General features: G+C 61.4%; 12 protein-coding genes across 12 annotated transcripts; 6 read left to right on the top strand and 6 right to left on the bottom strand.

Moving 5' to 3' along the window:
- Positions 1–39: 39 nt before the first annotated feature.
- ACA1_054960 (uncharacterized protein) lies at positions 40–267 on the top strand (the record flags this gene model as incomplete). The annotated part of the gene is made up of 1 exon (XM_004344103.1): positions 40–267. One exon carries the CDS (start codon positions 40–42, stop codon positions 265–267), a length of 228 nt encoding a protein of 75 aa, XP_004344153.1.
- A 28-nt stretch (positions 268–295) lies between these two features.
- On the bottom strand, positions 296–4,174 carry ACA1_054950 (uncharacterized protein; the record flags this gene model as incomplete). The annotated part of the gene is given in 10 exon segments (XM_004344102.1): positions 296–314; positions 328–388; positions 470–741; positions 894–1,254; positions 1,276–1,713; positions 1,781–2,251; positions 2,322–2,469; positions 2,570–2,659; positions 2,832–2,984; positions 3,056–4,174. The coding sequence occupies 10 exon segments, from the start codon at positions 4,172–4,174 to the stop codon at positions 296–298; spliced, it is 3,132 nt and encodes a 1,043-aa protein (XP_004344152.1).
- A 737-nt stretch (positions 4,175–4,911) lies between these two features.
- ACA1_054940 (histone h3, putative) lies at positions 4,912–5,464 on the bottom strand (the record flags this gene model as incomplete). The annotated part of the gene is made up of 3 exons (XM_004344101.1): positions 4,912–4,972; positions 5,045–5,111; positions 5,227–5,464. The coding sequence occupies 3 exons, from the start codon at positions 5,462–5,464 to the stop codon at positions 4,912–4,914; spliced, it is 366 nt and encodes a 121-aa protein (XP_004344151.1).
- A 307-nt stretch (positions 5,465–5,771) lies between these two features.
- ACA1_054930 (zinc finger, zz type domain containing protein) lies at positions 5,772–7,505 on the bottom strand (the record flags this gene model as incomplete). Its single annotated transcript, XM_004344100.1, has 10 exons — positions 5,772–5,867; positions 5,970–6,039; positions 6,101–6,183; positions 6,249–6,330; positions 6,414–6,507; positions 6,590–6,720; positions 6,782–7,042; positions 7,127–7,203; positions 7,258–7,338; positions 7,440–7,505. 10 exons carry the CDS (start codon positions 7,503–7,505, stop codon positions 5,772–5,774), a joined length of 1,041 nt encoding a protein of 346 aa, XP_004344150.1.
- A 230-nt stretch (positions 7,506–7,735) lies between these two features.
- Positions 7,736–8,680, top strand: ACA1_054920 (aldehyde reductase; the record flags this gene model as incomplete). The annotated part of the gene is made up of 1 exon (XM_004344099.1): positions 7,736–8,680. The coding sequence occupies one exon, from the start codon at positions 7,736–7,738 to the stop codon at positions 8,678–8,680; it is 945 nt and encodes a 314-aa protein (XP_004344149.1).
- A 113-nt stretch (positions 8,681–8,793) lies between these two features.
- Positions 8,794–9,571, top strand: ACA1_054910 (acetyltransferase; the record flags this gene model as incomplete). Its single annotated transcript, XM_004344098.1, has 4 exons — positions 8,794–8,988; positions 9,076–9,171; positions 9,244–9,378; positions 9,470–9,571. The coding sequence occupies 4 exons, from the start codon at positions 8,794–8,796 to the stop codon at positions 9,569–9,571; spliced, it is 528 nt and encodes a 175-aa protein (XP_004344148.1).
- A 29-nt stretch (positions 9,572–9,600) lies between these two features.
- On the bottom strand, positions 9,601–10,183 carry ACA1_054900 (uncharacterized protein; the record flags this gene model as incomplete). Its single annotated transcript, XM_004344097.1, has 3 exons — positions 9,601–9,897; positions 9,972–10,030; positions 10,108–10,183. The coding sequence occupies 3 exons, from the start codon at positions 10,181–10,183 to the stop codon at positions 9,601–9,603; spliced, it is 432 nt and encodes a 143-aa protein (XP_004344147.1).
- Positions 10,184–10,432: 249 nt separating this feature from the next.
- On the top strand, positions 10,433–15,875 carry ACA1_054890 (leucine rich repeat-containing protein; the record flags this gene model as incomplete). Its single annotated transcript, XM_004344096.1, has 13 exons — positions 10,433–10,539; positions 10,621–10,768; positions 10,862–11,942; positions 12,015–13,553; positions 13,642–13,754; positions 13,881–14,119; positions 14,185–14,335; positions 14,444–14,597; positions 14,709–14,829; positions 14,916–14,982; positions 15,058–15,147; positions 15,284–15,526; positions 15,669–15,875. The coding sequence occupies 13 exons, from the start codon at positions 10,433–10,435 to the stop codon at positions 15,873–15,875; spliced, it is 4,260 nt and encodes a 1,419-aa protein (XP_004344146.1).
- Positions 15,876–15,917: 42 nt separating this feature from the next.
- On the bottom strand, positions 15,918–17,397 carry ACA1_054880 (uncharacterized protein; the record flags this gene model as incomplete). The annotated part of the gene is made up of 5 exons (XM_004344095.1): positions 15,918–16,232; positions 16,337–16,451; positions 16,580–16,659; positions 16,734–16,827; positions 16,913–17,397. 5 exons carry the CDS (start codon positions 17,395–17,397, stop codon positions 15,918–15,920), a joined length of 1,089 nt encoding a protein of 362 aa, XP_004344145.1.
- A 1,214-nt stretch (positions 17,398–18,611) lies between these two features.
- ACA1_054870 (transporter, major intrinsic protein (MIP) superfamily protein) lies at positions 18,612–19,834 on the top strand (the record flags this gene model as incomplete). The annotated part of the gene is made up of 5 exons (XM_004344094.1): positions 18,612–18,774; positions 18,885–19,043; positions 19,169–19,397; positions 19,481–19,665; positions 19,770–19,834. The coding sequence occupies 5 exons, from the start codon at positions 18,612–18,614 to the stop codon at positions 19,832–19,834; spliced, it is 801 nt and encodes a 266-aa protein (XP_004344144.1).
- Positions 19,835–19,860: 26 nt separating this feature from the next.
- On the bottom strand, positions 19,861–21,273 carry ACA1_054860 (uncharacterized protein; the record flags this gene model as incomplete). Its single annotated transcript, XM_004344093.1, has 3 exons — positions 19,861–20,324; positions 20,401–20,479; positions 20,599–21,273. The coding sequence occupies 3 exons, from the start codon at positions 21,271–21,273 to the stop codon at positions 19,861–19,863; spliced, it is 1,218 nt and encodes a 405-aa protein (XP_004344143.1).
- Positions 21,274–21,437: 164 nt separating this feature from the next.
- Positions 21,438–22,283, top strand: ACA1_054850 (universal stress domain containing protein (UspA); the record flags this gene model as incomplete). The annotated part of the gene is made up of 4 exons (XM_004344092.1): positions 21,438–21,606; positions 21,730–21,863; positions 21,968–22,092; positions 22,214–22,283. The coding sequence occupies 4 exons, from the start codon at positions 21,438–21,440 to the stop codon at positions 22,281–22,283; spliced, it is 498 nt and encodes a 165-aa protein (XP_004344142.1).
- Between the last annotated feature and the right edge of the window lie 28 nt (positions 22,284–22,311).

Here is a 22,311-nt window from a genome sequence, read left to right as displayed (position 1 = left end):
GAGGGCATGGAGCGTCGTCGATCGACGGCGGCGGCGACCATGGCCGGCGAGATGGCGAACGTGCGCTGCGGCGAGGCGATCAACGACGAGTCGCGCGTGACCATGGCCGGCGCCGAGCTGGTGCCTCCGCCGGAAGATGAAGAAGACGATGCCGATGAAGAAGGTGGTGAGGATGGCGAGAAGGAGGAAGAGGAGTGTGCAGCTGCGGTGGTGGTCGTCGTCGTCGTTGAGGGTCGGTTGGACTTGCCCTGGCCCGTCTTGTTGTAGACCTGCGCGAAGAAGGACGACGGCGCGGTCAGGCCGCGTCGCTCGGGCTTGGGCGCCCACCACGGCCGCAGGGCCGTCCGCGCCGCGCCGTAGATCGCCCAGCCCATCTCCTTCACCAGATCTGCGCGCAGCCACCACCCACGTCAGCTCACCATCAGACGTCGGTGGGGGGTGGGAGGTGGGGGTGGGGGGTGGTGGGTACCTTGTCGGGCGTCGGGGTCGTCGATGTCGGCGGCGGGCTTGAGGAGGAGTACCCAGGTGTCGGGCTCCTCGGGGATGAACTTGCGAAAGAACGAAGGCGACGATGAGCCCGCGGAGGTGGAGAAGGGAGACGATGAAGATGGAGATGATGACGGTTTGTTGGCTTTGGGCTTGGGCTTGGCCAAGCCGAGGAGCTGGTCGACCGCCGCGTGCTGGAAGGGGGGCGAGGTCGAGGCGCAGCAGCGGCTCCACGCATCGCTCCAGCACCGATATCTGAACACACACACACACACACCCACACACACGCAATGTAAGCCGCATGCGTGCGGTGGCGCGTGTGCGGTTGGGCGTGTGCGGCGTGCGCGTGTGCGGTTGGGCGTGTGGCGTGTGTGCGTGCCATTTTGCGGGAACGAAGCTCGGGAAACTCGACGGCGGGGATCGGTTTGTCGATCAGGGCCTTGACCACCGCCTCGATCAGATCCTCGGCCGACAGACTGACGTCCGCCAGCTCCACCGGCGATGTCGTTGGCGGCGGCGACGATGACGACGACGATGAAGAAGACGAAGCGGGCGATGGCGATGATGATGAAGTGGCCGATGACGATGGAGAAGATGAAGACGAAGACGAAGAGGTGGAGGAAGAGGAGGCAAAGAGTTGTACGGAGGAGGAAGGAAAGCGGAAGGGCGGGAGGGCGAGGCCGCGCAGGTGCTCGCCGATGCGCTGGAGGACGCGGCTGACGGGCAGCGGTTCGGGCGTCGGGAGGTGGAACATGCGTCGGTTGTTCGCTGCCGGCCCCAGCACCGTACCGGTCCGTGGTCGCTTCGTCGTCGTCTTCTTCGCCGGCGCAGTCGACGTGTCGCTCGTCGCGTCGTGGTCGACGTGGCTGTTCTCGCGGCTGGTCCTGCGTTTGCTGGCGCTGGCGGTCATGCCGCCCATGAGCTCGACCTGCTCGATGCGCTCGAGTCGCTGCATCTGCTTGAGCAGCTGCGACACGAAGAAGAGGATATGTACAGACGAGGCGGCGGAGGAGGAAGAAGAGGAGGTGGAGGAGGGCGTGGGCGGTGCGAGGGTGAAGTTGTGCAGCGAGGCCTCGCTGGAGTCGGTCTCGTCGCGTTCGCGGCCGTCGGCGGCGGCGCGCTTGACCAGCAGCGCCTTGAGCTGGGCGAGGAGCGACTTGAGCACAAAGTGCAGCGTCGTGGCCGGGCTGTTGTCCAGCTTCACCTGCCCCTGTAGGTGCGGCTCGCCTGCGACCGAGCCAAGCAACCCTAGTAAGTAAAGCAAACGCCACACACACGCGCGCAGAAACCTTACCTGCGGCATGGACGAGCCCCTCGACGAGGGCGTGCTGGTGATCCTCCAGGATGGCGGCCAAGAGGCCCAGGCCGTCGATGAGCCCCATGGCGGGACCCGGCAGGAGGTGGGCCAGGTCGAGCCGGTAGTTGTCGTGGTACTTGAGAATGGTCTCACCCAGCAGCTTGAGCAGCCGCCGGCACGTGAAGCCCTTCACGCCGGTGTCTACCTCGCGCCCGAGCCCCGCTTCGCTGTTGTCGCCAGCGGCGGCGGCGGGCGTAGCCTCGTTGTTGGGATTGAGCTGCTCGTCGACCATGAGCTCGACGAGGCCGAGCACCTTTTGGTTGAGCGCCGCGGCGGACTCGGCCTTGGCCACCACGTTGCCGAGCGAACGGCCGCCGGACTTGGCGTCCTTGTCCTTCTTCACGCGCTCGTGAGTCTCGTAGCGCAGGCAGTACTCGGCCTGGCCCCCCGCTGCATTCATGTATTTGCCTATCCGCCACCACAGACGACCAGTCAGTCAATCGAGATTGCGTGTTGTGCGGTGTGTGCGGCGCTGTACCGTAGGTGATGTGTTTGAAGTGTTCATGCACGTGTCGGTGGACGCGATCGTTGTCGATCTTGTTCTTCGCAAAGTCGTAGGCGAAGGTGTACACTGCGCAGTCGGTGAGTACCACGATTCGCTCCTGCGCTTGCCCGCGGAAGTTCACCTGCTCACCCCCAATGCAACGCAACGCGTTTAGGGAATGAATGCTCTAACAAACAGTGAACCCACATGCATGGCGCAATGCACGCGCAGGGATGATATACCTTGATGCAATGCCAACCGTGGATGTATTCCTCGCCCTTGGTCACGTACGGCTGCAGGCAGGTGTTGATGGCATTCGTGAGCGCCTGGTCCTGTCACACAGTTCAACGCGTGAGCGATCGTCTGCCTGCAATCGTGCGTGTGCGGTGGTGCGTGTGCGTGTGCGTGTGCGTGTGCGTGTGCGTGTGCGTGTGCGTGTGCGTGTGCGTGTGCGTGTGCGTGTGCGTGTGAGTGTGCGTGTGATCCATGGGCGGGTGAGAGTACCGGCTGCTGGAAGCAGGGCTGCGACAGAATCCGCTTGAGGTAGTCGACATGGCCGTTGAGCACGTTCGTCGACTGCAGGGCTCGCTTGAGGTACTTAAACTTCTTCTTTCCTCGATGCGGGCACGTGGCCAGGTAGTGGGTCTGCTTCAGCACCTGTTGAACGTGTATAGTGCATCCATGTTAGTTCGATGCAGCACGCACGACACACGACGCACACGACGCACGACACGGAGCCAGACCTCAGCGATTTGGTGATGCCGGAATCCAGCTTGCCAGCCGTCGAGCTCCCAGACGCCGTCGATGTAGAGCGTGCCGGCCTCGACAAAGCAGCGCTTGCGCGTGGCGTCCTGGCCCGGAACGTGCCGTACCACCACCCTCTGCACCACCGCACTCACGCACTCGGCCGTCTTCCACCGCTCGGCGAGCTCCGTGAAGGCCAGCGCCACCTGCGCCAGCGAGTAGTGGCCGCACCAGGCGGCGAGGTTGCGCAGCGCACGCTCGTCGTCGCACTCGTCGATCGTCTCCCAGTCGATCGCCACCTGAACTGCGACCACTCCGCTGCCGCGCACGAGTTCGTCGTCTTCGTCGTCGGTGGCCTTGGGGCTGTCGTTGGTGCTGTCGCCGCCGGCGAGGGCGAGGAGCTGGGCGTTGCAGCGCGGCAGAATGACGTGGTCAAGCAGGGCCTTGTGGTGGAGCGCGGTGAGCTTGAGGCGTCGGGTGAGGGTTGAGATGAGCCGCTTGCGCGAGAAGCCGCCGAGGGCACCCTGGCCGAAGTTGCCACGGAGGGTCAACACCCACACCTCCTCGTCTTCTACTTCCTCATCGTTTTCGGCCTTCTCCTTGTCGTTGTTGTGCTTCTTCCTCAGGTAGGGCTTGAGCACGACTTTGTCCTTGCCGTGGAGAGGCTTGTCTTCATTCTGAACAATAATGCGCACCAATTGCGATGCGATAATCGATTTGCCGCCAGGGTAGAGCGGTATGGAAGCAGAAGGTGGTGTAGATGAAGGAGACGAAGGGATGACAGAAGGAGCTGAAGCTGGATGGCCGCTCGTAGATAGCGGGGATGCGGGAGTAGCGGAGGTGCAGATTTCTTCGATAACGCTTGCGATTCGATGCAACACGAAGTAGCTGCCCCATAGATGAAGGGTGGAGAGGGCCAAGTCGGGTCGCTTGGCCTTGATGAACGATTCCCAGTTGATGTCTATCGGAATTCTCGCTACGCGGTCACAGGACCGTTGAATGAGGGCTTCATAGTGCGGCAAGAGGGCAGTGACCACCTCCTCCTTCTTGCCCAGCACCTCGCTCGTCAAGCTCGTCCTCAGCGCCTTCCGATCTGACTCCATCCGGCCACTACTGCATTCGAGGTTTGAATATTTAAATATCAATAAAATATAATAAATAATAAATAATAAATAATAAAAAGATATAATGGAGCAAAGCGAAAAGAGCGAAGCCCAGAGCAGAGGCGCGAACCGACAGAGACAGAGTGCACCACCAAGTGCTGCACGCAACTGCGTGAGATAAGCAGAAAGCCTGCGAGGGAGAGCCCCGATAGGAGTTCTTTCTCGCACCGGCGAAAGAAACGCAAAGAGAGAAGTCGACCAAAGCAACTTCCACGCTATTCGCCAAGCCCGCCAAGGGACTCTAGGGTCGCCAAGCCCTACCAAGGGACCCTAGGGTCTGTGGCGCGCAACACACTCACGCCCAACCTTCTACGCCACTGCGACTCCCCACGCGCAAGGAATGATGGAGCGTTGAAAGAGTGTCCAACATCTCCATTCTCAAACAATGTCCTCCCAGAAGGACGCTCCATGTTAGAAATAACTAAGAGTTGCAAAAAAATTACAACAATGCGTTTTTATAATTTGTTTATTTTTCTTTTTATGTTTGTTTGACAAAAATTTATCTGTACACGGTACATCGCTCGCGTTGTGGTCACTGTCATCTGTTGGCTCCTGCATTTCCTTCATATCGGTGCATCTCTTCTTCGGCGCCATTTCCCTCCGTACAGGAATCGAGGATGGCGAGAACGGAGATGTCGACAGATGAAGATGTTGAAGGTTGAGTGCATTGTGCACGCTTAGGCACGCTCACCACGGATCCTGCGGGCGAGCTGGATATCCTTGGGCATGATCGTCACCCTGTAGGAAATCGATACGCAGATCAATAAATGCCGGCAGATGCGATCAACAATAAAGAATGGCGAGGTATACCTCTTGGCGTGGATGGCGCACAGGTTGGTGTCTTCGAAGAGACCACGAGGTAGGCCTCGGCAGCCTCCTGAAGGGCAGCGACGGCAGCGCTCTGGAACCTGAGATCTGAGGTTCAAACAAACACAAGGAGTGAGTTTGAGATGAAAGATGCATCTCGTATGTTGAATTTGGGGGGGGGGTACCAGTCTTGTAGTCCTGGGCGATTTCGCGGACGAGACGCTGGAAGGGGAGCTTCCTGAGGAGCAGCTCGGTCGACTTCTGGTACTTACGGATCTCGCGGAGGGCGACGGTGCCGGGCCTGAACCTGTGCGGCTTCTTCACGCCTCCAGCGAGGGCGCTCTTCTTGGCTGACTTGGAGGCCATCTTACGGGGGGCCTTGCCTCCGGTCGACTTACGGGCGGTCTGCTTGGTACGGGCCATCTAAAGAGTTGAATGATCTAGCTGAAGCGCTGTGGGTGTTGGTGGTGTGTGGTGTTTGAACGAAAGATGAAGAAATCGACAAAAGGCGGCCGAGCTTTTATGGCGGGCGATGGTGGTGGTCGCATAACCGCCACACCCGCCCAGCGGCCCGGATTGGCGGCCAGACCCCGCCCGGCGGCCGTTAGGCCAACGTCTCTGTGTTTTCGTAACGTCTCTCTCTTCCCGCCCAAACCTCATCGGTCCGTTGGCGCGCTGAAGCAACGATGTTGATGGGGTTCGTGTTGATTGACATGTGGCGAGAGGTGGACTAGAGGCGGAGAGTGCGGTGGTGCTTGGTGTGGGTGGAGCCCACGCCCTTCTTGGTCGAGTGGCACTCGCCGCAGAGATCAAAGTCGGGACATTCCTGGAATGAGAGATGCAGGAGATGGAGAGCAAAGGTAAGTGGGAGGGATGGTGGCGTGGGAGAGATGGTGGCGTGGCTGAGGGCGAGCGCGGGGGGGGGTACCAAGCAGCGGTGGTGGGAAGTCGTGATCGTGTTGCGGCACCCATCACAGGTGAATCGGGCTCTCTCCGCTCTGTACCATGCACATAAGCTGCTGGCGGGCTGAATGGTGAAGACGATTGCACAGTACGTACACAGCGAGTGTCGGGTGGTCGCGCTTGTGTTGTCCCACCTCGACGTCCTTGCAGCCAGAGCACAAGTCGAATTCTTTGCACACCTGCCGTTTTGTCAACGCATTGTGAGCACCCGCGAGCACACCGCGCCACAGCGAATCGCACGCACCGTGCAGCGGTGCCGCGTATCGTCGAGGGAGATCAGTTGCCCACACCCGTCGCACGTGTGGCGCGGCCCACCTTGCACAAGGCTAGGTACGAGGGAGAGATGCCGTTACTATCAAACAGCGCCAACGGGGCCTCGTTCACAGTGATAGCCCTGAGGCAAGCATACCTGTCCAGCTTGATGTAGCCCTGCTGCTGCGCCTCCCGCGAGTCGAGCTTCTGCCGCACACTGAAATAGCCCTCGAAGAGGTCGATTGGCGCCTCTGCAATCGAAGCTGTTAGACCCTTGACGAGCCTAATCTGTTGCTTTGCAGCGAAGCGAAGCGAAGCGAAGGGCCGCCGTACGAATGAACCGTGTCACGATGTCCTCCTTCTGGTGGTTCTTGCGGCCCTCGAACTTGACCCCATTGAGGAAGCGGATGACGTAGTCGTAGCAGTTGTTCTGCAGCTGTTTGTACGGCCGATAGGCCTTGAACCTGTCGCATTTACCATCGTAAGCGAGCCATCACTGTAATGTAGCGATGAGGCCTGACGTACGTCAGCTCCGCTTTGTGGTGTCGGTCCAGCTCGGCGTCCCACTGCTCGTCGCTCAGGTGCGGCGCGGCCACGGGGATGCTGATGCTCTCGTGCCAATCGCTGTCGACGTGGCACCCCGACTCGTCAAAGTTGTACACCCGGCCCGCGGAGTCGGCCAGGCCGCAGTGGAGGAGCATCCGGTTGTGGTAGCGCCCAAAGGTGCCCACCGTCGGCTTGATGGCCAAGCTCCGACCCCTACTGGGTCCCACGTTGATGTCGTGCCTGCCAAAGGAATAGAAATATCGACGTGGCAGCAGCACCCCTGCGCGTAAGTGCACTTTGGCGAGAGTGGCGTCTGCGTCGTACCTGGTTCGCTTGGGCGGCAGCGATGGTGCGCTCTCGGTAGTTGTCTTGATGTCCTCCTCGGCGGGCGTTGTCTTCGCCTGTTGTTGGCCGTCGTCCGGCAAAGCCACGGCTCCGCCACACGATGGACACACCTCGAGCGCGGTGAGGCTGAAGAAGGACGTCCGGCAGCATTGCACTTCGAACAGAGGCGGCCACTCCGCTACCTTGGCCGCCTTTGCCACGCCATAAATAAACAATAAATAAAAGTAATCCAGTGTATGTCTTGAGGTGATGGTCTTTGGGGTGAGGGTCTTGACCTCGAGGTGAGGAGTACCTGTTGTTGTCGCTCCTTTTCCTCTTGCAGGGAAAGGGCAATCGCCAGAGCCAGTTCAGAATCCATGAGTGTGAACGAGTGGTGCTGAGGTGATGTGTCCTGGTGAGGGTCAGTCTGCCTCTGTCGGTCGTTTAGTTCTAACTGCCACAGCCCCCTCTTGCATCCAGATGTACAGCCGTCCGCGCGGTGGCGAAATCCTTGACACGCAAAAAATGCAGTGAAAATAGAAAAGACGCCTTTTCTCTTTTTTATTTTATTATTATAACAATCAAAAGATAAATCGAAGGAAGAAGGAGATGGCGACCACACCCACGCTGACGCTGAACACCGGAGCGACGATGCCAGTCGTCGGACTGGGCACGTGGAAGTCGGCTCCGGGTGAAGTGGCCGCCGCTGTCAAGGCCGCCCTCCACGCTGGCTACCGCCACTTCGACTGCGCTGAGATCTACGGCAACGAAGCCGAGGTCGGCGAGACGCTCAAGGCTGCGTTCGACGAAGGCCTCGTCAAGCGCGAGGAGCTCTTCATCACCAGCAAGGTGTTCAACCACCACCACCAGGACCGTGCGGCCGATGCCCTCCGCACCACCCTCAAGAACCTCCAGCTCGCCTACCTCGACTTGTACCTGATCCACTGGCCGATCAAGTTCGAGGACGCGGTGATCCCGCAGCCCTCGCGGCAGCCCGACGGCTCGCCCAATCCGCTCATCAAGGCCTCGTTCGAGTTCCTGGACACATGGAAGGCCATGGAGGGTCTGTTGAAGGAGGGCCTCGTCAGGGCCATCGGCGTGAGCAACTTCACCCAGGAGCAGATCGACCAGCTCCTCGCCGACTCTCAGACCGTGCCGGCCGTGAACCAGGTCGAGTTCCACCCGTACCTCGTGCAGAAGGAGCTACTGGACTACTGCACAGCCAAGGGCATCGTGCTGACGGCCTACTCGCCGCTGGGCTCGTCGGATTCGTACACGGGCAAGCTGGAGGGCGCGCCCTCGCTGCTCAAGTGCGGGGTGGTGAACGGCATCGCGGCCGAGGCGGGTCGGTCGCCGGCCCAGGTTCTGATCCGCTGGGCCGTTCAGAAGGGCGTCGTCGTGATCCCCAAGAGCGTGAACGAGGAGCGCATCAGGGCCAACTTTGCCGTGTTCGACTTTGAGCTGAGCGCGGACCAGGTCGCGCGCCTCGATGGCCTCAACCGCGACCACCGCTTCGGCCTGGGCTGGATGCCCGGACACTTCTTCCCTCTCTGATCTGCCACCCACGCCAGACACCGACACACATTTTGGTTCGCTGTTGTCAAAAATAAATAAATAAAAGATAATCAAAGTAAAATCAATAGATAAATCAAGCAGCAAGGAGGAGGATGAGTGCCACGGTCCGAGACTCAACGGAAGGGGACGTGGAGGCCGTGCTTCGCATCTACGCGCACTACGTGCTCCACTCGGCGGCCACGTTCGAAGAGACGGTGCCCCCGCTCGAGGAGATGCACCGCCGCCGGAAGGATGTGCTCGCCTCCGGCCTCCCCTACCTCGTCGCCGAGGTCGACGGCGTCGTCTGCGTGCGTCTTCCACACTCGCACTCGCCCTTCACCAGCTTCATGCCGTTCGCACTGACCGCACACACCACCGCACACGCACACGCACAGGGCTACGCGTATGCGGGACAGTACAGAAAGGAGCGCACCGCGTACCGATACACGGTGGAGGACTCCATCTACCTCGACCCGGAGAGGACAGGCCTGGTACTCACTTTGCGAGCCTGGTGTGGTGTGCACGCTCACCCGAGCTGCCGTGTGTGTGTGTGTGTGGCGCAGGGTTTGGGCAAGCTGTTGCTGCGAGCGCTGATCGAGGCGTGCGAGAAGTTGGGACGCAAGCAGATGTTGGCTGTGATTGGCGACTCCAACAACGCGGCCTCCATCGGACTCCATCAATCCTTCGGCTTCCGCAAGGTTCGTCGTGTGTGGTGCGCAATTGCGTGTGTTGTGTCGTGTCGTGTCGTGTTGCATGTGTGTCGTGTCATGTGCTTAAATGCGATCGCAGGTGGGAACGCTGGAGCGGGCGGGCATCAAGTTCGGGGAGTGGAAGGACGTTGTGTTCATGCAACGTGCGCTCGGTCAAGAAGAAGAAGAAAAGCACGCTTGAAGGTGTTGCTTTATTTACCTGTCTGCTCTCTATTTTCGTGGGGTCGAAGGAGTCGAGGGTGTGGACGTGGTGGCAGAGGATGATGACGAAGTGGAGGTAGAGGTAGAGGAAGGCGCAGAGATGGAGATGGTGGTGGCCATGGAGGTCTTCTTCTTCTTTTCACCCTTCCTCTCCTCGTTGATCTTGTTCTTGAAGCGCTTGACGCGCTGCTGCGAGCTGTCCCTACCCTTTTCCTCGGGCTTGAGCATCTTCAGCTTGGCGCCGTTCTTTAGCGCCTTTTCGCAGATGAAGTTCTCGATGTTGCGATTAATCGTTTTGCCCAGTTTCTGTTCCATTTCCAAATTGAAATTGAAATCAGGACGCAATAAGATTGAGGGTTGTACGTCAGGGAGCAAAGTACCTGTTGTGCCTTGTCCTTTCCCGACTTCATCTTTTGCTTGATGGGGGCACCCTTGCGAGCTATGGGGCGAGGCCGGGGCGTCAGATCAATTAATCCATCCAATTGCGGTCATAGATCTGACGAGGTGGCGACGTACATGGCTTTGTGATGTTCTTCTTGGTTTTCTGCACTCCCACTACACCCGACGTTTTCGAAACGGTTCCCTGCGTCATCTTGTTCTTGTTTGCTGGTTCGCGATGTCCCCGATTGATCAGCTTTCTTTCTTTTCCGGAAGCCGCTTCGAAACTGTTTCAAACCAATTCCCAAACTAGTTAGCAAAAAACAATTCAAAACAATTCCAGTAAAAAAAAGGCTCTTCCACGAACGGCGGCCGTTATCCAACGATTCAATCATTCAATCAAAAAATCTTTGAGAGATTAAAAGAATCAAGAGCGAGGTGAAAAGAGGAGCTGCACGGCAAGATGTTGGCGAAGGGAGATTTCCAGCTCGTGTTGCAGCTGGAGCGAAATAACACCAGCATTGGCGGTGCTGCGCATGCTGATGTCGCCAGCCAAGAAAGCCTACGCGAGTGCGTTACCCAATTCAAGTTTATTTTTATTCGATTGAGTGATCTCATCTCATCTCGCTTGCCCTTCTTCGCTCTCTGCAGAGAGTGGCGAGGCGGCAGGTTCTACGTGGTGGGACCTGACCTCGAGGAGCACACACTCAAGCTCGTTATCAACCACAAGCCCTCCACCCCTGCCAACGTCTCTGACCCTCAGCTCCCCACCGAGGTCGAAATATTCGTCGGCGGCCAGGTACTCCCCTCTTTACTCTTTTATTGCTTTATTGCTTTTATTTATTTGTTTATCGTTATTTATTTCATTTTATTCATTTATTTATAAATGCAGAAAAATGCATCGAATCCGTTGCTGTGGCCGTCGGCCCACCTGGCCATGGCCGGCCTCAGCTTCGCCGCCGTTGAGGACCTCCACGACCACCACCAGCAGACCTACGCGGGCGAGGGCAGCGGCGCGCGGGAGATGAGGTTCGAGGTGCGGTTCTATCGGGTGATCGCCCTGCGCGAGGTGCAGGTGCAGGTCGAGGGCGACTACCAGACGCTCTACCAGACCGAGCGCATGGTCGAACCCGACGTCGTTATGGACATGACCTATGTCGGCGTCGCCACCACACCCACCACCAACACGTTCGACCCATCATCGTCATTGCCATCGTCATCGGCGTCGACGTCATCCAACTCTCAGGATTCACCACTTACACCTTCTCCCGGCTTCTCATCATCATCTTCTGTCTCTTCTTCTTCTTCCACCTCATCATCATCTTCTGCGCGCGACTCGCAAGCCACGTCGACGGCTTCGCAATTTTCTTCGCAGCCGTCATCGCTCTCCTCGATGACCCCGCCCACGCCCTTCACCATCCCGCACTCGGCCTACATCGGCGACAGCCAAGCCTCGGCGGCCGACTTTTCGCTTGGCTCCCTGCCCGCCGAGTTCGCCCTCACGCCCACGCCCAGGGAGCACCACCCAGCGCTGGCATCGACGATGGACTTCGAGGCCGAGCCGCAAAGCCTTAAGCGCAAGCGATCGCAAGAGGAATCAGGCACGCTGCTGCCCACGTCGCCCAACGCCTCGCAGGCCGAGCGCAAGCGCAAGCCCGACGACACTTCTGACGGCGCTGCCGATGCCGGCGCGTCGACCTTCGCGCTGGTGTTGGCGCACCAGCAGGCGGCCTCGCCGTTGCTCTCGCTCGCCACGCCGCTCCTGGTGTTCCTGCTGTCGCACTACCTGGACTACCCGCTGGGCTACCTCGACCTCCTGGCCCTGGCCCAGTCGTGCAAGCAGCTGCACCACCTCCTGCTGGCCTCGCCCGCCACGCCGCTGGTCTGGTCCGCCGTCCACTCGTACGACTTCTCGCCCGTCGGCAAGCACGCCACCAAGGACCGCATCGCCGAGATTCTCTTCCGCTGCCGAGGTTCGCATCTCTCCCTCGTCTGCTGCGTGACCCGTCGCTCACCGTCGTGTGTGTGTGTGTGTGTCGACACAGGTTATCAAGAAGACAGTAATGCACAGACGCGCGAGCTGCTGCGGTCGTCCCCGCTTCTCGCGGGACTGGAACAGCGCGGCCGAGTTCGTTCGCTCAACCTCTCCTACTGCACGCTCCTCTCGCTCGTCGACATCAAGCGCCTCGTCGAGATGTGCGGCCCTCCGCCCAAGCCCAAGGCCCTCGTTGCCGACGACCAGGAGGACGCGATGGACCAGCAGCACACGCCGCCCAAGCCCGGCAGCGACGCCGACCTGGCCCTCGCCGACCAGCACCTGGAGACCCTGAAGCTCATGGAGCTCGACACGATCCGCAACCTGGCCTTCCTCCACAGCCTCTACTACGCGTGGGCGCCCTATCTGCGCGTTCTCGAGGTCAAGAACTGCGCCGGACTCGACTCGTCGGACGGCGTGCCGGCCCTGCTCGATGCCGCGGCCACGGCCTCGGCCCCGGTCTCGCCCTGCCCCACGCCCGCGCCCTCGCCCCTGCCCTGGGGCCGCACTGGCCCCGCAGCCGCTGGAATGCGAGGCACGCCACAGCGGTCAGGAGCGGCGGCGCCCGTGCCCCGGGGCGGCCGCGGCGCGATGTCGACGCCGACATTCGTCGTAACCCCCTCGAGACACGTTAACACCACAAGCAGCCGCGACAGCCCCGTAGCTGTGGGGCGAGGGCGCGGCAGCGGGCCTTCGCCCTCGCAGCGCGCGCTCTTCTCGTCGCCGCCCCATTCGGCCTTGCGCCAGCCGACCGCTTCGGCGTCCCTCCTCTCCCCACCCAGGTCCACCGCGCGGCCCGCCTCCTCCGCGCCGACCTCGCCCTACGCCACCCCGCCGCGCTCCGGCCTCCACCTCCAATCGGGCGGCAGCGGCGCGCGGTCGGCCCCGACCTCGCCGCACCGCTCGCCGCCGGGCTCGCCGTACTCGGCCCTGCTCGCGGCGCTGCCGCCCAGCCTCCACCTGCGCGAGGTCTCGCTGCTCAAGTGCGCCCCACCCGAGCACTGCATCGTGCAGCTGGTCACGGCCCTGCCCAACCTCGAGTCGCTCGACCTGTGGGGCTGCCGGGTCACGGACCGGGTGGTCGAGGTGCTGTCGGTCCACTGCCCCAAGCTGCGCCGGCTCTCGCTGGCCGAGAACCCGATGCTCACCGACCGCGCGCTCGCGCTGATCAACCCGGCCTCGTTCCCCGACCTCGCCGCCCTCGTCCTGCGGCGCTGCACCGAGCTGACCTCCGCCGCCGTCGCCTCCCTCGCGATGACGTGGCAGGCCGTGACTGGCGGAACTGGTGACGGCGACGATGACGACTACTTCAAGCAGGAGATGGCGGCCGAGGCCGAGGCCGACAACGGCGATGGCTGGTGGCCTGTGCCGCCGCCGGCCAACTCCGCCACAGTCGCACGCAAGCGGGGCATCGAGGAGCTGGACCTGTGGGGCGTCAACGTGTACGACCACGCGCTGGTGGCAATCGCCGCGAGCTGCCCGCACCTCACCAAGCTCTGGCTCGGCGAGACCGCCGTCAGCGACGAGGGCCTCCACGCTCTCGCCCAGAGTACTCACTTGGCCCACCTTCACAACCACGCACGCGCACCACCACACACAACGACACACGACTGACGCGCGCCTTCGCGTGCACACAGGCTGTACCGAGCTGCAGGAGATCAGCTTGCGGCGGTGCATCAACGGCGTCACCGACGCGGGCATCGTCCCGGTCCTGCAGGCCAACCCGGCCCTCACCAAAATCGACCTCTGGGTACGGCCACCAATTGCACCGCTCTATTTCTTTATCTTTATCTCTTCTCCCACCAATCGGCGGTGATGCCTGTGGCTGACGTCATCACGTTCGCGCATTGGTTGGTCCTATTCGTGCTGGCCGCAGGGGGTGCGGCGGGTGACCGACGCCACGGTGGCGGCGATCGCGCAGCGGCGACCATCATCGACAGCGGCGGGGGTCAAGTCGCTCGAGCTGGCCGAGTCCGATATCACCGACGCCGCGCTGTTCGACCTCGCGCGCGGCTGCCGGTGGCTCGAGGAGCTCTCCCTGCGCCGCTGCCTCAACATCACCGACGCCGGCGTCGCCGCGCTGGCCCAGGGCTGCCCCCACATCAAGACCCTCGAGTACGACATAGCTTGCTTTTCCATGATCACCGGCGCATTCCTGACGCATTCCAATCACCGTTCAGCCTGTGGGAGTGCGGTCGGGTGACTGACGCGGGGCTCGAGGCCGTCGCCGCCGGCCTGCCGCAGCTCCACGCGCTCGAGGTCACCGAGCTGCCCATCACCACCCGGTCCCTGGTGGCCCTCGCCAGCCACTGCCCCAAGCTCACCCACCTGGTACCCAACGCCACCGCCTTCTCTTCTGGCCCTCTCGATTGCTACTCACGCCGCACACGCACGCCGCACGCACCGCACTCGCCGCACACGCGCGCATCGCACATGCAGGCGTTGCGTCGGTGCGGCATGATCGACGACGCGGCCCTGGCGGCGTTCTTCGCGGCGCTGCCCACGGAGCTCCGGCGCAAGCGGCTGCGCACGCTCGACATCTCCTACTGTCCGCGCCTCACGCCGGCCGCCCTGGCCATGCTCGCCTCCAATCGTACGCTCCCGGCGCTTCTCCTCTGCCCGGCCTCGCGAGACCGCGGGCTAATCGCGGATTGACCGCATGTCGTGTGTCGTGTCGTGTCGTTGGTCGTGTCGTGTCGCGCAGCTGCCCAACTGCCGCACACGCTCGAGCTTTACGACTGTCCGCAGCTGGGCAAGCAGCACATCGCGCGCTTCCTCGCCAGCGTGCCCGAGAACCGCACCCGCGTCGAGTGCCATGACTACAAGTACATACGACCGCACTCACCACCCGACACACCGCACACACTGCACTGCCGCGCTTGAACTGTTGTGCTAACGCAGACGCGAACAGGAGCATGACTGTCAAGGAGCTCAAGGCGCTGTGCGAGTCGTTCGAGTGCTCGACGTCGTGCCCCACGGTTCGGCCTCCCTTCCCCTGCCCTGCCCAGCTTTCGAGATCGAACCTCACGACACGCACGACACGACACACGCAGGTCTACGCGAGTGTGGTGTGCACGGTGAACGAGATCCGAACTTCGGGCATGTGGTACCCCGCCTGTCCCTGGCCCAAGTGCCACAAAAAGGTCTCGCCTCCGCCTCCACCATCGCACTCTCGCCACACACTCGCACTCACACACACACGCACACGCACACGCACACCCACTGCACACACCGCACACGTCCGCACCGCACGCACTGCACACACCGCACACGCCGCAGGTGGAAGAATATCATGGCGGCGACGAGGGGTACGACGGGGAAGAAGAGGGCCAGCAGCACCACCAGAAGCGGTGGTACTGCAAGACGTGCAATCGGGTGTACGCGGGGCGCTACGTCAACCGGTACATGGCGAGCCTCCGCATCGTGGACCACACGGGCGACCTCTGGCTGCGCGCCTTCGACGAGGCCGCGGCCCCGCTCCTCGGCACCTCCGCCCAGGAGCTCTCCCAGCTCAAGGACTTTGTACGTCTTGCCTGTGTGTGCGGTCGTGCGTGTGCGTGTGGCGTGTGCGCGGTCGTGTGTGTGTGTGTGTGTGTGTGTGCGGTCGTGTGCGTGTGTGTGGTAATGTGTGCGCTGACGAAACGTGCGTGTGCGATGACGGCAGGACGAGACGCTGTTCGTGGACAAGGTGAAGGAGGCGCAGCTGCAGCGGCACGAGATGCGGGTGAAGGTGGTGCAGGAGACCTACCAGGGCCGCCGCTCGGGCAAGCCCTTCCTCCTCTACCACCTCCCGCTCGCCGACGTCGCCGCGCCCCAGGCCGCCGCCCTCGCCCAGCGCATCGACACCTATCTCTGGCTCGACTTTGTCTGAGAGAACCCCCATTTTTTTTGTTTTTCTTAACGCGACACACAGCTATGAACGCATGGCGTAGGTGACCTCCTCCATGAACGTGCTGGGCAGGTGGTCGCCGCCAATGCCGCCAAAGTCGTAGTCTTGCTGGGCCTGCCAGCCGCCGTTGCTGTTGACGTGGTCCGCGGCGTATGGGAAGCTGCCCTGGAAGGGCGTATCGTCGCCGCTGCCCTGGAAGGGCGGATCGTCGTCGGCCACGAGGTGGTCCAGGGCGCCCAAGAGGTCGTCATGGAGGTCGTCGTGCCATTCCCGTAGCGATTCGCCGTCACGCGGCACATCCGGGCGCCAGCTCTCCGCGCATGCCACCCCATATTTGATCTGTGGAGGCGACACACACACACATACGATCGTTAGGCATGGCGTGCCATGTGTGCGTGTGCGTGTGCGTGTGCGTGTGCGTGGAGGAACAGAAGGACACGTACGCGGCCGCGGCGGTCGAAGAAGAACTGCATGAGGAACGAGGCCCGCACGTGGAATCCATTCACGCAGCGCAGCAGGGGATCCGCGAAGATGAACTCGCTGATGTACATCGAAGGTCTGATCGGACGAAGAGGAGTGGAACACAGCGAGTAAGTCGCGTGTCCCATTCGTGTGTGCGTGTCGTGTCGTGCGGTGTCGTGCGTGTTGTGTGCGTGTTGTGTGTGTTGTGTGTATCGTGTGCGTACTGGGTTTCCATGAGCAGGGGCATCTGTTTCTCACAGTTCTTACTGTCGGCCCACAGTTTCATGAGCGGATAGCCGGGCCTCTGGAGAACGATGACAGTGCAGTCAGTGTAGGCCTCGTCGCCTCTCTCTTCTCTTTCGTGCGGCGCGTGCGTACCGGCGAAAATCCGAGCAGCTGACAGAGGACCGGGTTGGCGTAGATGATGGTGGGGTCCATCACATTTCCCATGTCGAACGCGAGCATCGGTTGTCTACGTTCGAAACGCGCATCAGCAAACGTGTGTGTGTGCGGTGGTGTGTGCGTGTGCGTGTGCGTGTGCGGTGATGATGGCGTACCGAAGGTCCTGTACGACAAAGTCGCGCGGGGAGAAGAGGTAGGCCGAGAGGAAGGGCAGGCACTGGTGGACGTGCTCCATGACCGCGATGGGGAACGCGTGCGGCGTCGAAAAGCTCGACACCGGCAGCGGCGACGACACAAACGAACCCGACCCCGACCCCGACCCCGACCTCGACGCCGAAGATGGCGACGAATGCGACGAATGCGGCGACACTGTCGACGCGTCTGACGATGAAGTTGACCAGCTGGCGTGCATGCTGGCCGGCGTGGCCATGATTCGCGGCGGCTGCTGCATGGTGGCCGCGGCGACGACGGCCAGCTCCTGCCTACGGCGCGCCGCCTTGTCGTCGATTTCCTGGGCCAGCGCGCGGCGAAGCTGCTTGGCCTCGGCCTTCTTGCGCTTGAGCTTGGCCTTGGTCGTGCGGAGCTTGGCCCGCAGCTTCTCGTTCTCTTCCCGTGCGCGCCGCAGCTCGTCCGACACCATGTCAAGCGCGCTCGAAAATAGGGCGGAATTCGAGGAATGCGCTGAGGAATGCGAGGTCGTTGGCTTCGGCGGCGGCGACGGCTTGGGCGCGATGGCCTGCACGGCGAACGCAGAGGCGACGGCCGGCGGCGGCGATGGTCGCACGGCGACCACTGCGGGCGGCGTGCGCGGGGAGATGGTGTAAAAGGGCAGCGCATCGAGACCCAGCGGCGCGTTGGCTGTGGTGGTGACCACAGGGAAGAGCGGCTGCGACGGCGGGTTGTGTAGCAGTGGTGCTGATGAAGGTGGTGCTGATGGTGGTTGGCCCTGTTTGTGCTGGTGCTGTGCGTGGGTGAGTTTGTTGTGGTTGGCATTGTCTTTGGCGGCGCTGTCGCTGCGGCGCGGTCGGCCGCGCTTGCGTAGCGGCACGTCGGAGCAGAGGTGCGCCCTGCCCGCCTTCTCGCAGCGCGTGCACGGCCTCTTACTAGACACGACACGACACGACACACACATGACATGTTTGGCATTCCTCAACTTTAGGTATGTCAAGCAGGCGGGGGGGGGTGAGGGCGGGCCTACGTCTCGCATATTGTGTGGGAGCGACGGCAGAAGTTGCAGGCCAGGCCCACCCCGCGCCGGGCGGCCGCGGCCTGCTCGTCCTCCTCGGGGGAGGCGGTCCCGCCCGTCTCTACTCGCTGTCGTTCCTCATCCCCTCGGCCGCTGCCATCATGTGGGAGTTGGCCGCCTTCGCCCTCTCCTCCTCTGCGTTCGTGCTCCATACCGCTCTTGTGGTGTTTGGTTTCCCCGCCTCGCCCGGCCTCGCTTGTTTTCTTATGCTCTCGGCGAAACACAGCTTTGTAACTGAGCGATTGCGGAATTTGAAGTATGGCGGTTGAAATGCATTGTGATTTTTCAAATTCCGGAACCGCTTCTTTTCTGTTGCGGGTCTTCCTTGAATATAGTTTAGGACATGTTGACAAGCTGGAAGATGTTTTGGTAGCAAAGTAAACACTTGCAAAGAAGACAGAATTAGCGGAGACATGAAGTCCGACTGGGAGGGATCTCCCCACGAGTTTCCACAACGAACTTACGGGGTGCACGTAGAGGAGATGACCGGAGCACTCTGACCAACAAGGCCCGCTCTACAGCCCGGAACGATCAAGAAGAACGAAGAGAGAAAGAGAAAGCGAAAGCGTCTAAGAACAGAGAACGAAGAAGCGAGAGACAGGAGAAGGATGGAACTCGAGCTGTACGAGTACTTGCCGGGCGGGAGGCGGCACAAGCGCCACAAGGCTCTCCTCGCCGAGTTCAGGCGCGGCCTGGCCGAAGCCATCGGCACCTTCTCTATCGTGCTCATCTCCTGCCTGGGCAACGCCAGTCCGCACACCTCCGAACTAGGTGCGTGTGCGGTCGTGTGTGTGTGTGCGTGTGGTGTCGTGTGCGGTCGCGTTTATGTGTGTGCGGTAGGTAGTGCGCCGGGAGCTGATCGTAAGGGGCGGAGGGTCCAGGTTCGGCGCTGGCCGAGGGGCTGACCATCATGGCGCTGGTGTTCGCCATCGGCCAGGTCTCGGGCGCCCACTTCAACCCGTCCACCTCCCTCGCCTTCTCCCTGCGCCGCGTCTTCGAGTGGTGGCGCCTCCTCTACTATCTGCCCGCCCAGTTCATCGGTGCGTCCAGTCATCGTTGTGTGCGTGTCGTGTCGTGTCGTTGGTCGTGTCGTGTCGTGTCGTGTCGTGTCGTGTCGTGTCGTGTCGTGTCGTGTCGTGTCGACTGAGACTGTACTGGCGCACAGGAGCGATGATGGCGGGTCTGCTGGTGATGGGCTTTCTGGGGAAGGAGGGCGACGTGGGCGCCACGCTGCCCGACGGCGTGAGCATCGAGGCCGGCCTCGCCATGGAGATCGTCTTCTCGGCGCTGATGAACTTCGTCTACCTCAACGTGGCGGAGCGCGCCAAGGTGGTCGGAGCCAACGGTGCCATCGCCGTCGGCGTCATCGTCACCGCTCTCGGCATCGTTGGCGGGTACGTCCTCATCATCGTCGTGTGGTGTGTGTCGTGTGTCGTGTCGTGTGGTGAGTGCGGTTGCTGATCAAGGTTGATGACAGGCCGCTGGGCGGAGCGTCGATGGACCCGTTCCGTTCGCTGGCGCCGGCGCTGCTGGCGGGCGGCAAGCCCCTGCGCGAGGTGTGGATCTTCATCGTGGGTCCGATGGTCGGCGCGGTCCTCGCCGCGCTGCTCACCTTCATGCTGGGGTCACGAGTGCACCCCTACGCGGTGCTCGACGCCAACGGTACGCACCGCACACGCACACGCGCTCACGACCGCACGCACGCGCACGCGGGCCGGCTTATGTGTGAACGCTCTGATGTTGGGCTTGTTGCGCTCACTTCACAGGGATCGGCCGTGCGGGTCCCGAGGACGAGGAAGAACAGCGAATCGACCAGGCCAGCGAGCGGTGATGGGTTGAGCCATGTACTTGGAGGGCTCAGGCCCGAGTGGTGACCCTATACAACCGCAGCTGCTCCGTTTCGCTCGGCTCGTACGCGAGTGGTGGTCCTGCCGCTGGCAATGGCGGCGGGCGGTGCTCGCTGTCCAGTTCTTCGAGGGCAAGTCCGCGTCTCAGCTCCTGCTTGTCGTCGGCCAGCTGTCGGTCGGCGCCGGCGAGGAGGCCTACAAAGTGCTTGAGCCCCGCGCGCAGCGGGTTCTGGAGAAGATAGAACGATGGGCGGGCCGCGTGGTTGTCGCCGCAGTGGTTGCGAAGCCAGGCCTTGACGGTGTTGATGAGGTGCTCGGCACCCTCCTCGCTGTAGACCACCTCGGTGCCCACAATGAAGTCGAACCCGCGCGGGTCGGTCGACGACGACCCGACCACCGCCTGCGGCGGCCACACCGGCCGCATGGTTCCGGGCTCGGCCCAGTCCAGGTGCACTACCGCGGGCGGGGACGAGCCTGTGTGTGCGTGACGTGCGGTCAGTTTGTACGAAAGAAAAGGTGCAAAGCGGTGGACATTTCCAGACGGACAAACCTGTGAACGCAGACATGTTGACGCCGACGTTGTGTACGAGATTGTTCAGCGCGCCCTCCGATCGATCGCTTAGAGTGACCTGGAGCCAAAGCGGTCACAGCTCTGATTAGTAATCAATGCTGCGTGTGCGGGTGCGGTCGTGCGGTGGTGCGTGTGCGGTCGTGCGTGTGCGTGTGCGGTCGTGCGTGTGCGGCGAACCTGAGCGCCGAGCGCAGCCAGAACGAGGCCCGGCAGGCCGCAGCCGCTGCCCAGCTCGAGAACGCGCGGACGCACTAGACCACTGCCGGTTCTGAAGCGCTCGTGGTAGTGAGCGCAGATCCAGCGGGCCATCTCGACCGAGCCCTCCCACACTTGGCCGTGCGGCACGATCTCGTGGTCCTCCCGCACGAACACCACCACGTCGCCGTCGGCCTCGTCTGTACGTTGCTGTCGCTGTGGAAGAAGTGGAAAGCGATACACCTTGCGCGCGTAGCACACCTTCACCTCGTCATCTTTCTCGAGGGCCGAGCGATGATGTTGAACGTGTCGCAGGAGGAGCTGGTGCAGCTGCTGCTCTTCGGTCTGACGTCGTTGGGCGTCCTCTTGGCGCAGCGGGCCCCGCAGCAGGAGAGTCGTCGTCGATTGATGATGATCATCATCTGCGAGTGGCTGGGCCAGATCAGCAGCGAAGGGGAAGCCACGACGTAGGGCCTCGTCGGCCTCAGAGTAGATGAATACCACCAGATTCTGTCCTGGTGTGTTCGAATCGGCTGCCGCGAGTTGGCACGAGCACGACCAGCGGCTCAGCCATTTCTTCCTCGCCTCCTGTCCATGTAGGACCTCCTCAGGGCCGGGCAGGTCCCGATCGAGCTTCCATCTGTGCAGCACATGCATCTATCGTTTTTTTTACTACGCAAAATGATAATTGAGTGGTAATTCGTTGCGATTTCATCGAGAAACAATCAAGTTTTCTCCCCGCGGCACCCACACAGCCGCACATGGCAGAGAAGCCATTGCACCAGAACTAAACAAAGATTGAAGGAACATTGAAGCAGAAGATGAAGAAAGTGGTTGTCTGCTGGGACGGGTCGGACGGAGCGAAGCGCGCACTGAAGGCTGGACAGAGGCTGGTGGACGAGAACATCGGCGAGATGGTGGTGCTGCACGTGAGCGAAGTCTTCGAACCCCGCGGACCCGACGGGCAACCCCTCAAGCCCTCCTCCGAAGGTACATCCACAAATCATCTTGTATAGATTGCATAAATAATGAATAGTGAATATAAATAATAATTAATAAATGGTGAATATATAATTCTAAATAAGCATAAAAATGTTGAACTTGTTGGTCAAGGTGGAGTGTTGGACGTGTTGTCGATGGTGAACCCGATGGAACACGAGCTGCGGCACATGAACGACGTGAACGAGCGAGAGAAGGCGCAGAAGGCGCACGATGAATTCGAGAACCTGGCCGACGAAGCTCCCAAGGTACTTCGCGGCCGTGTCTTCTCTGTGGTGTGCGTGCGCGTGTGCGGTCGTGCGTGTGCGGTTTGCGCGTGCGCTAATCCAGTGTGGTGGCCGGTGCGGTGCAGGAGCGATTCACGTATGAGAACAAGGAAGCCCACTCTGCGAGGGAGGCCATCTGCGAGGAACTGGAGAAGCTGGGCAACGTCGATCTTGTAGTCATGGGCACCCGCGGCCTGGGCATCGTGTCAAGGTACATTGTCACAACGTGTGGACGTGTTGTTGTTGCTCGTTGTGCTGTGTGATGTGTGTGTGTGTGTGTGCTGTGTGTGATGTGTGTGTGTGGCGGCTGACGGCAAACTCTTCGCGTGCAGGCTGGTTCTCGGTTCGGTGTCCGAGTACGTGGTCCAGAACGCCCATTGCCCGGTTATGATCGTCAGATAGTGTTATTTGTCCCCCAGTCAATTTGGGT

This window comes from Acanthamoeba castellanii, assembly GCF_000313135.1.
Source record: "Acanthamoeba castellanii str. Neff unplaced genomic scaffold scf7180000084594, whole genome shotgun sequence".
NCBI classification, from domain to species: domain Eukaryota; phylum Discosea; order Longamoebia; family Acanthamoebidae; genus Acanthamoeba; species Acanthamoeba castellanii.
Note: the sequence above shows the minus strand (reverse complement) of the source record. Positions and strands in the feature narration are given on the sequence as shown.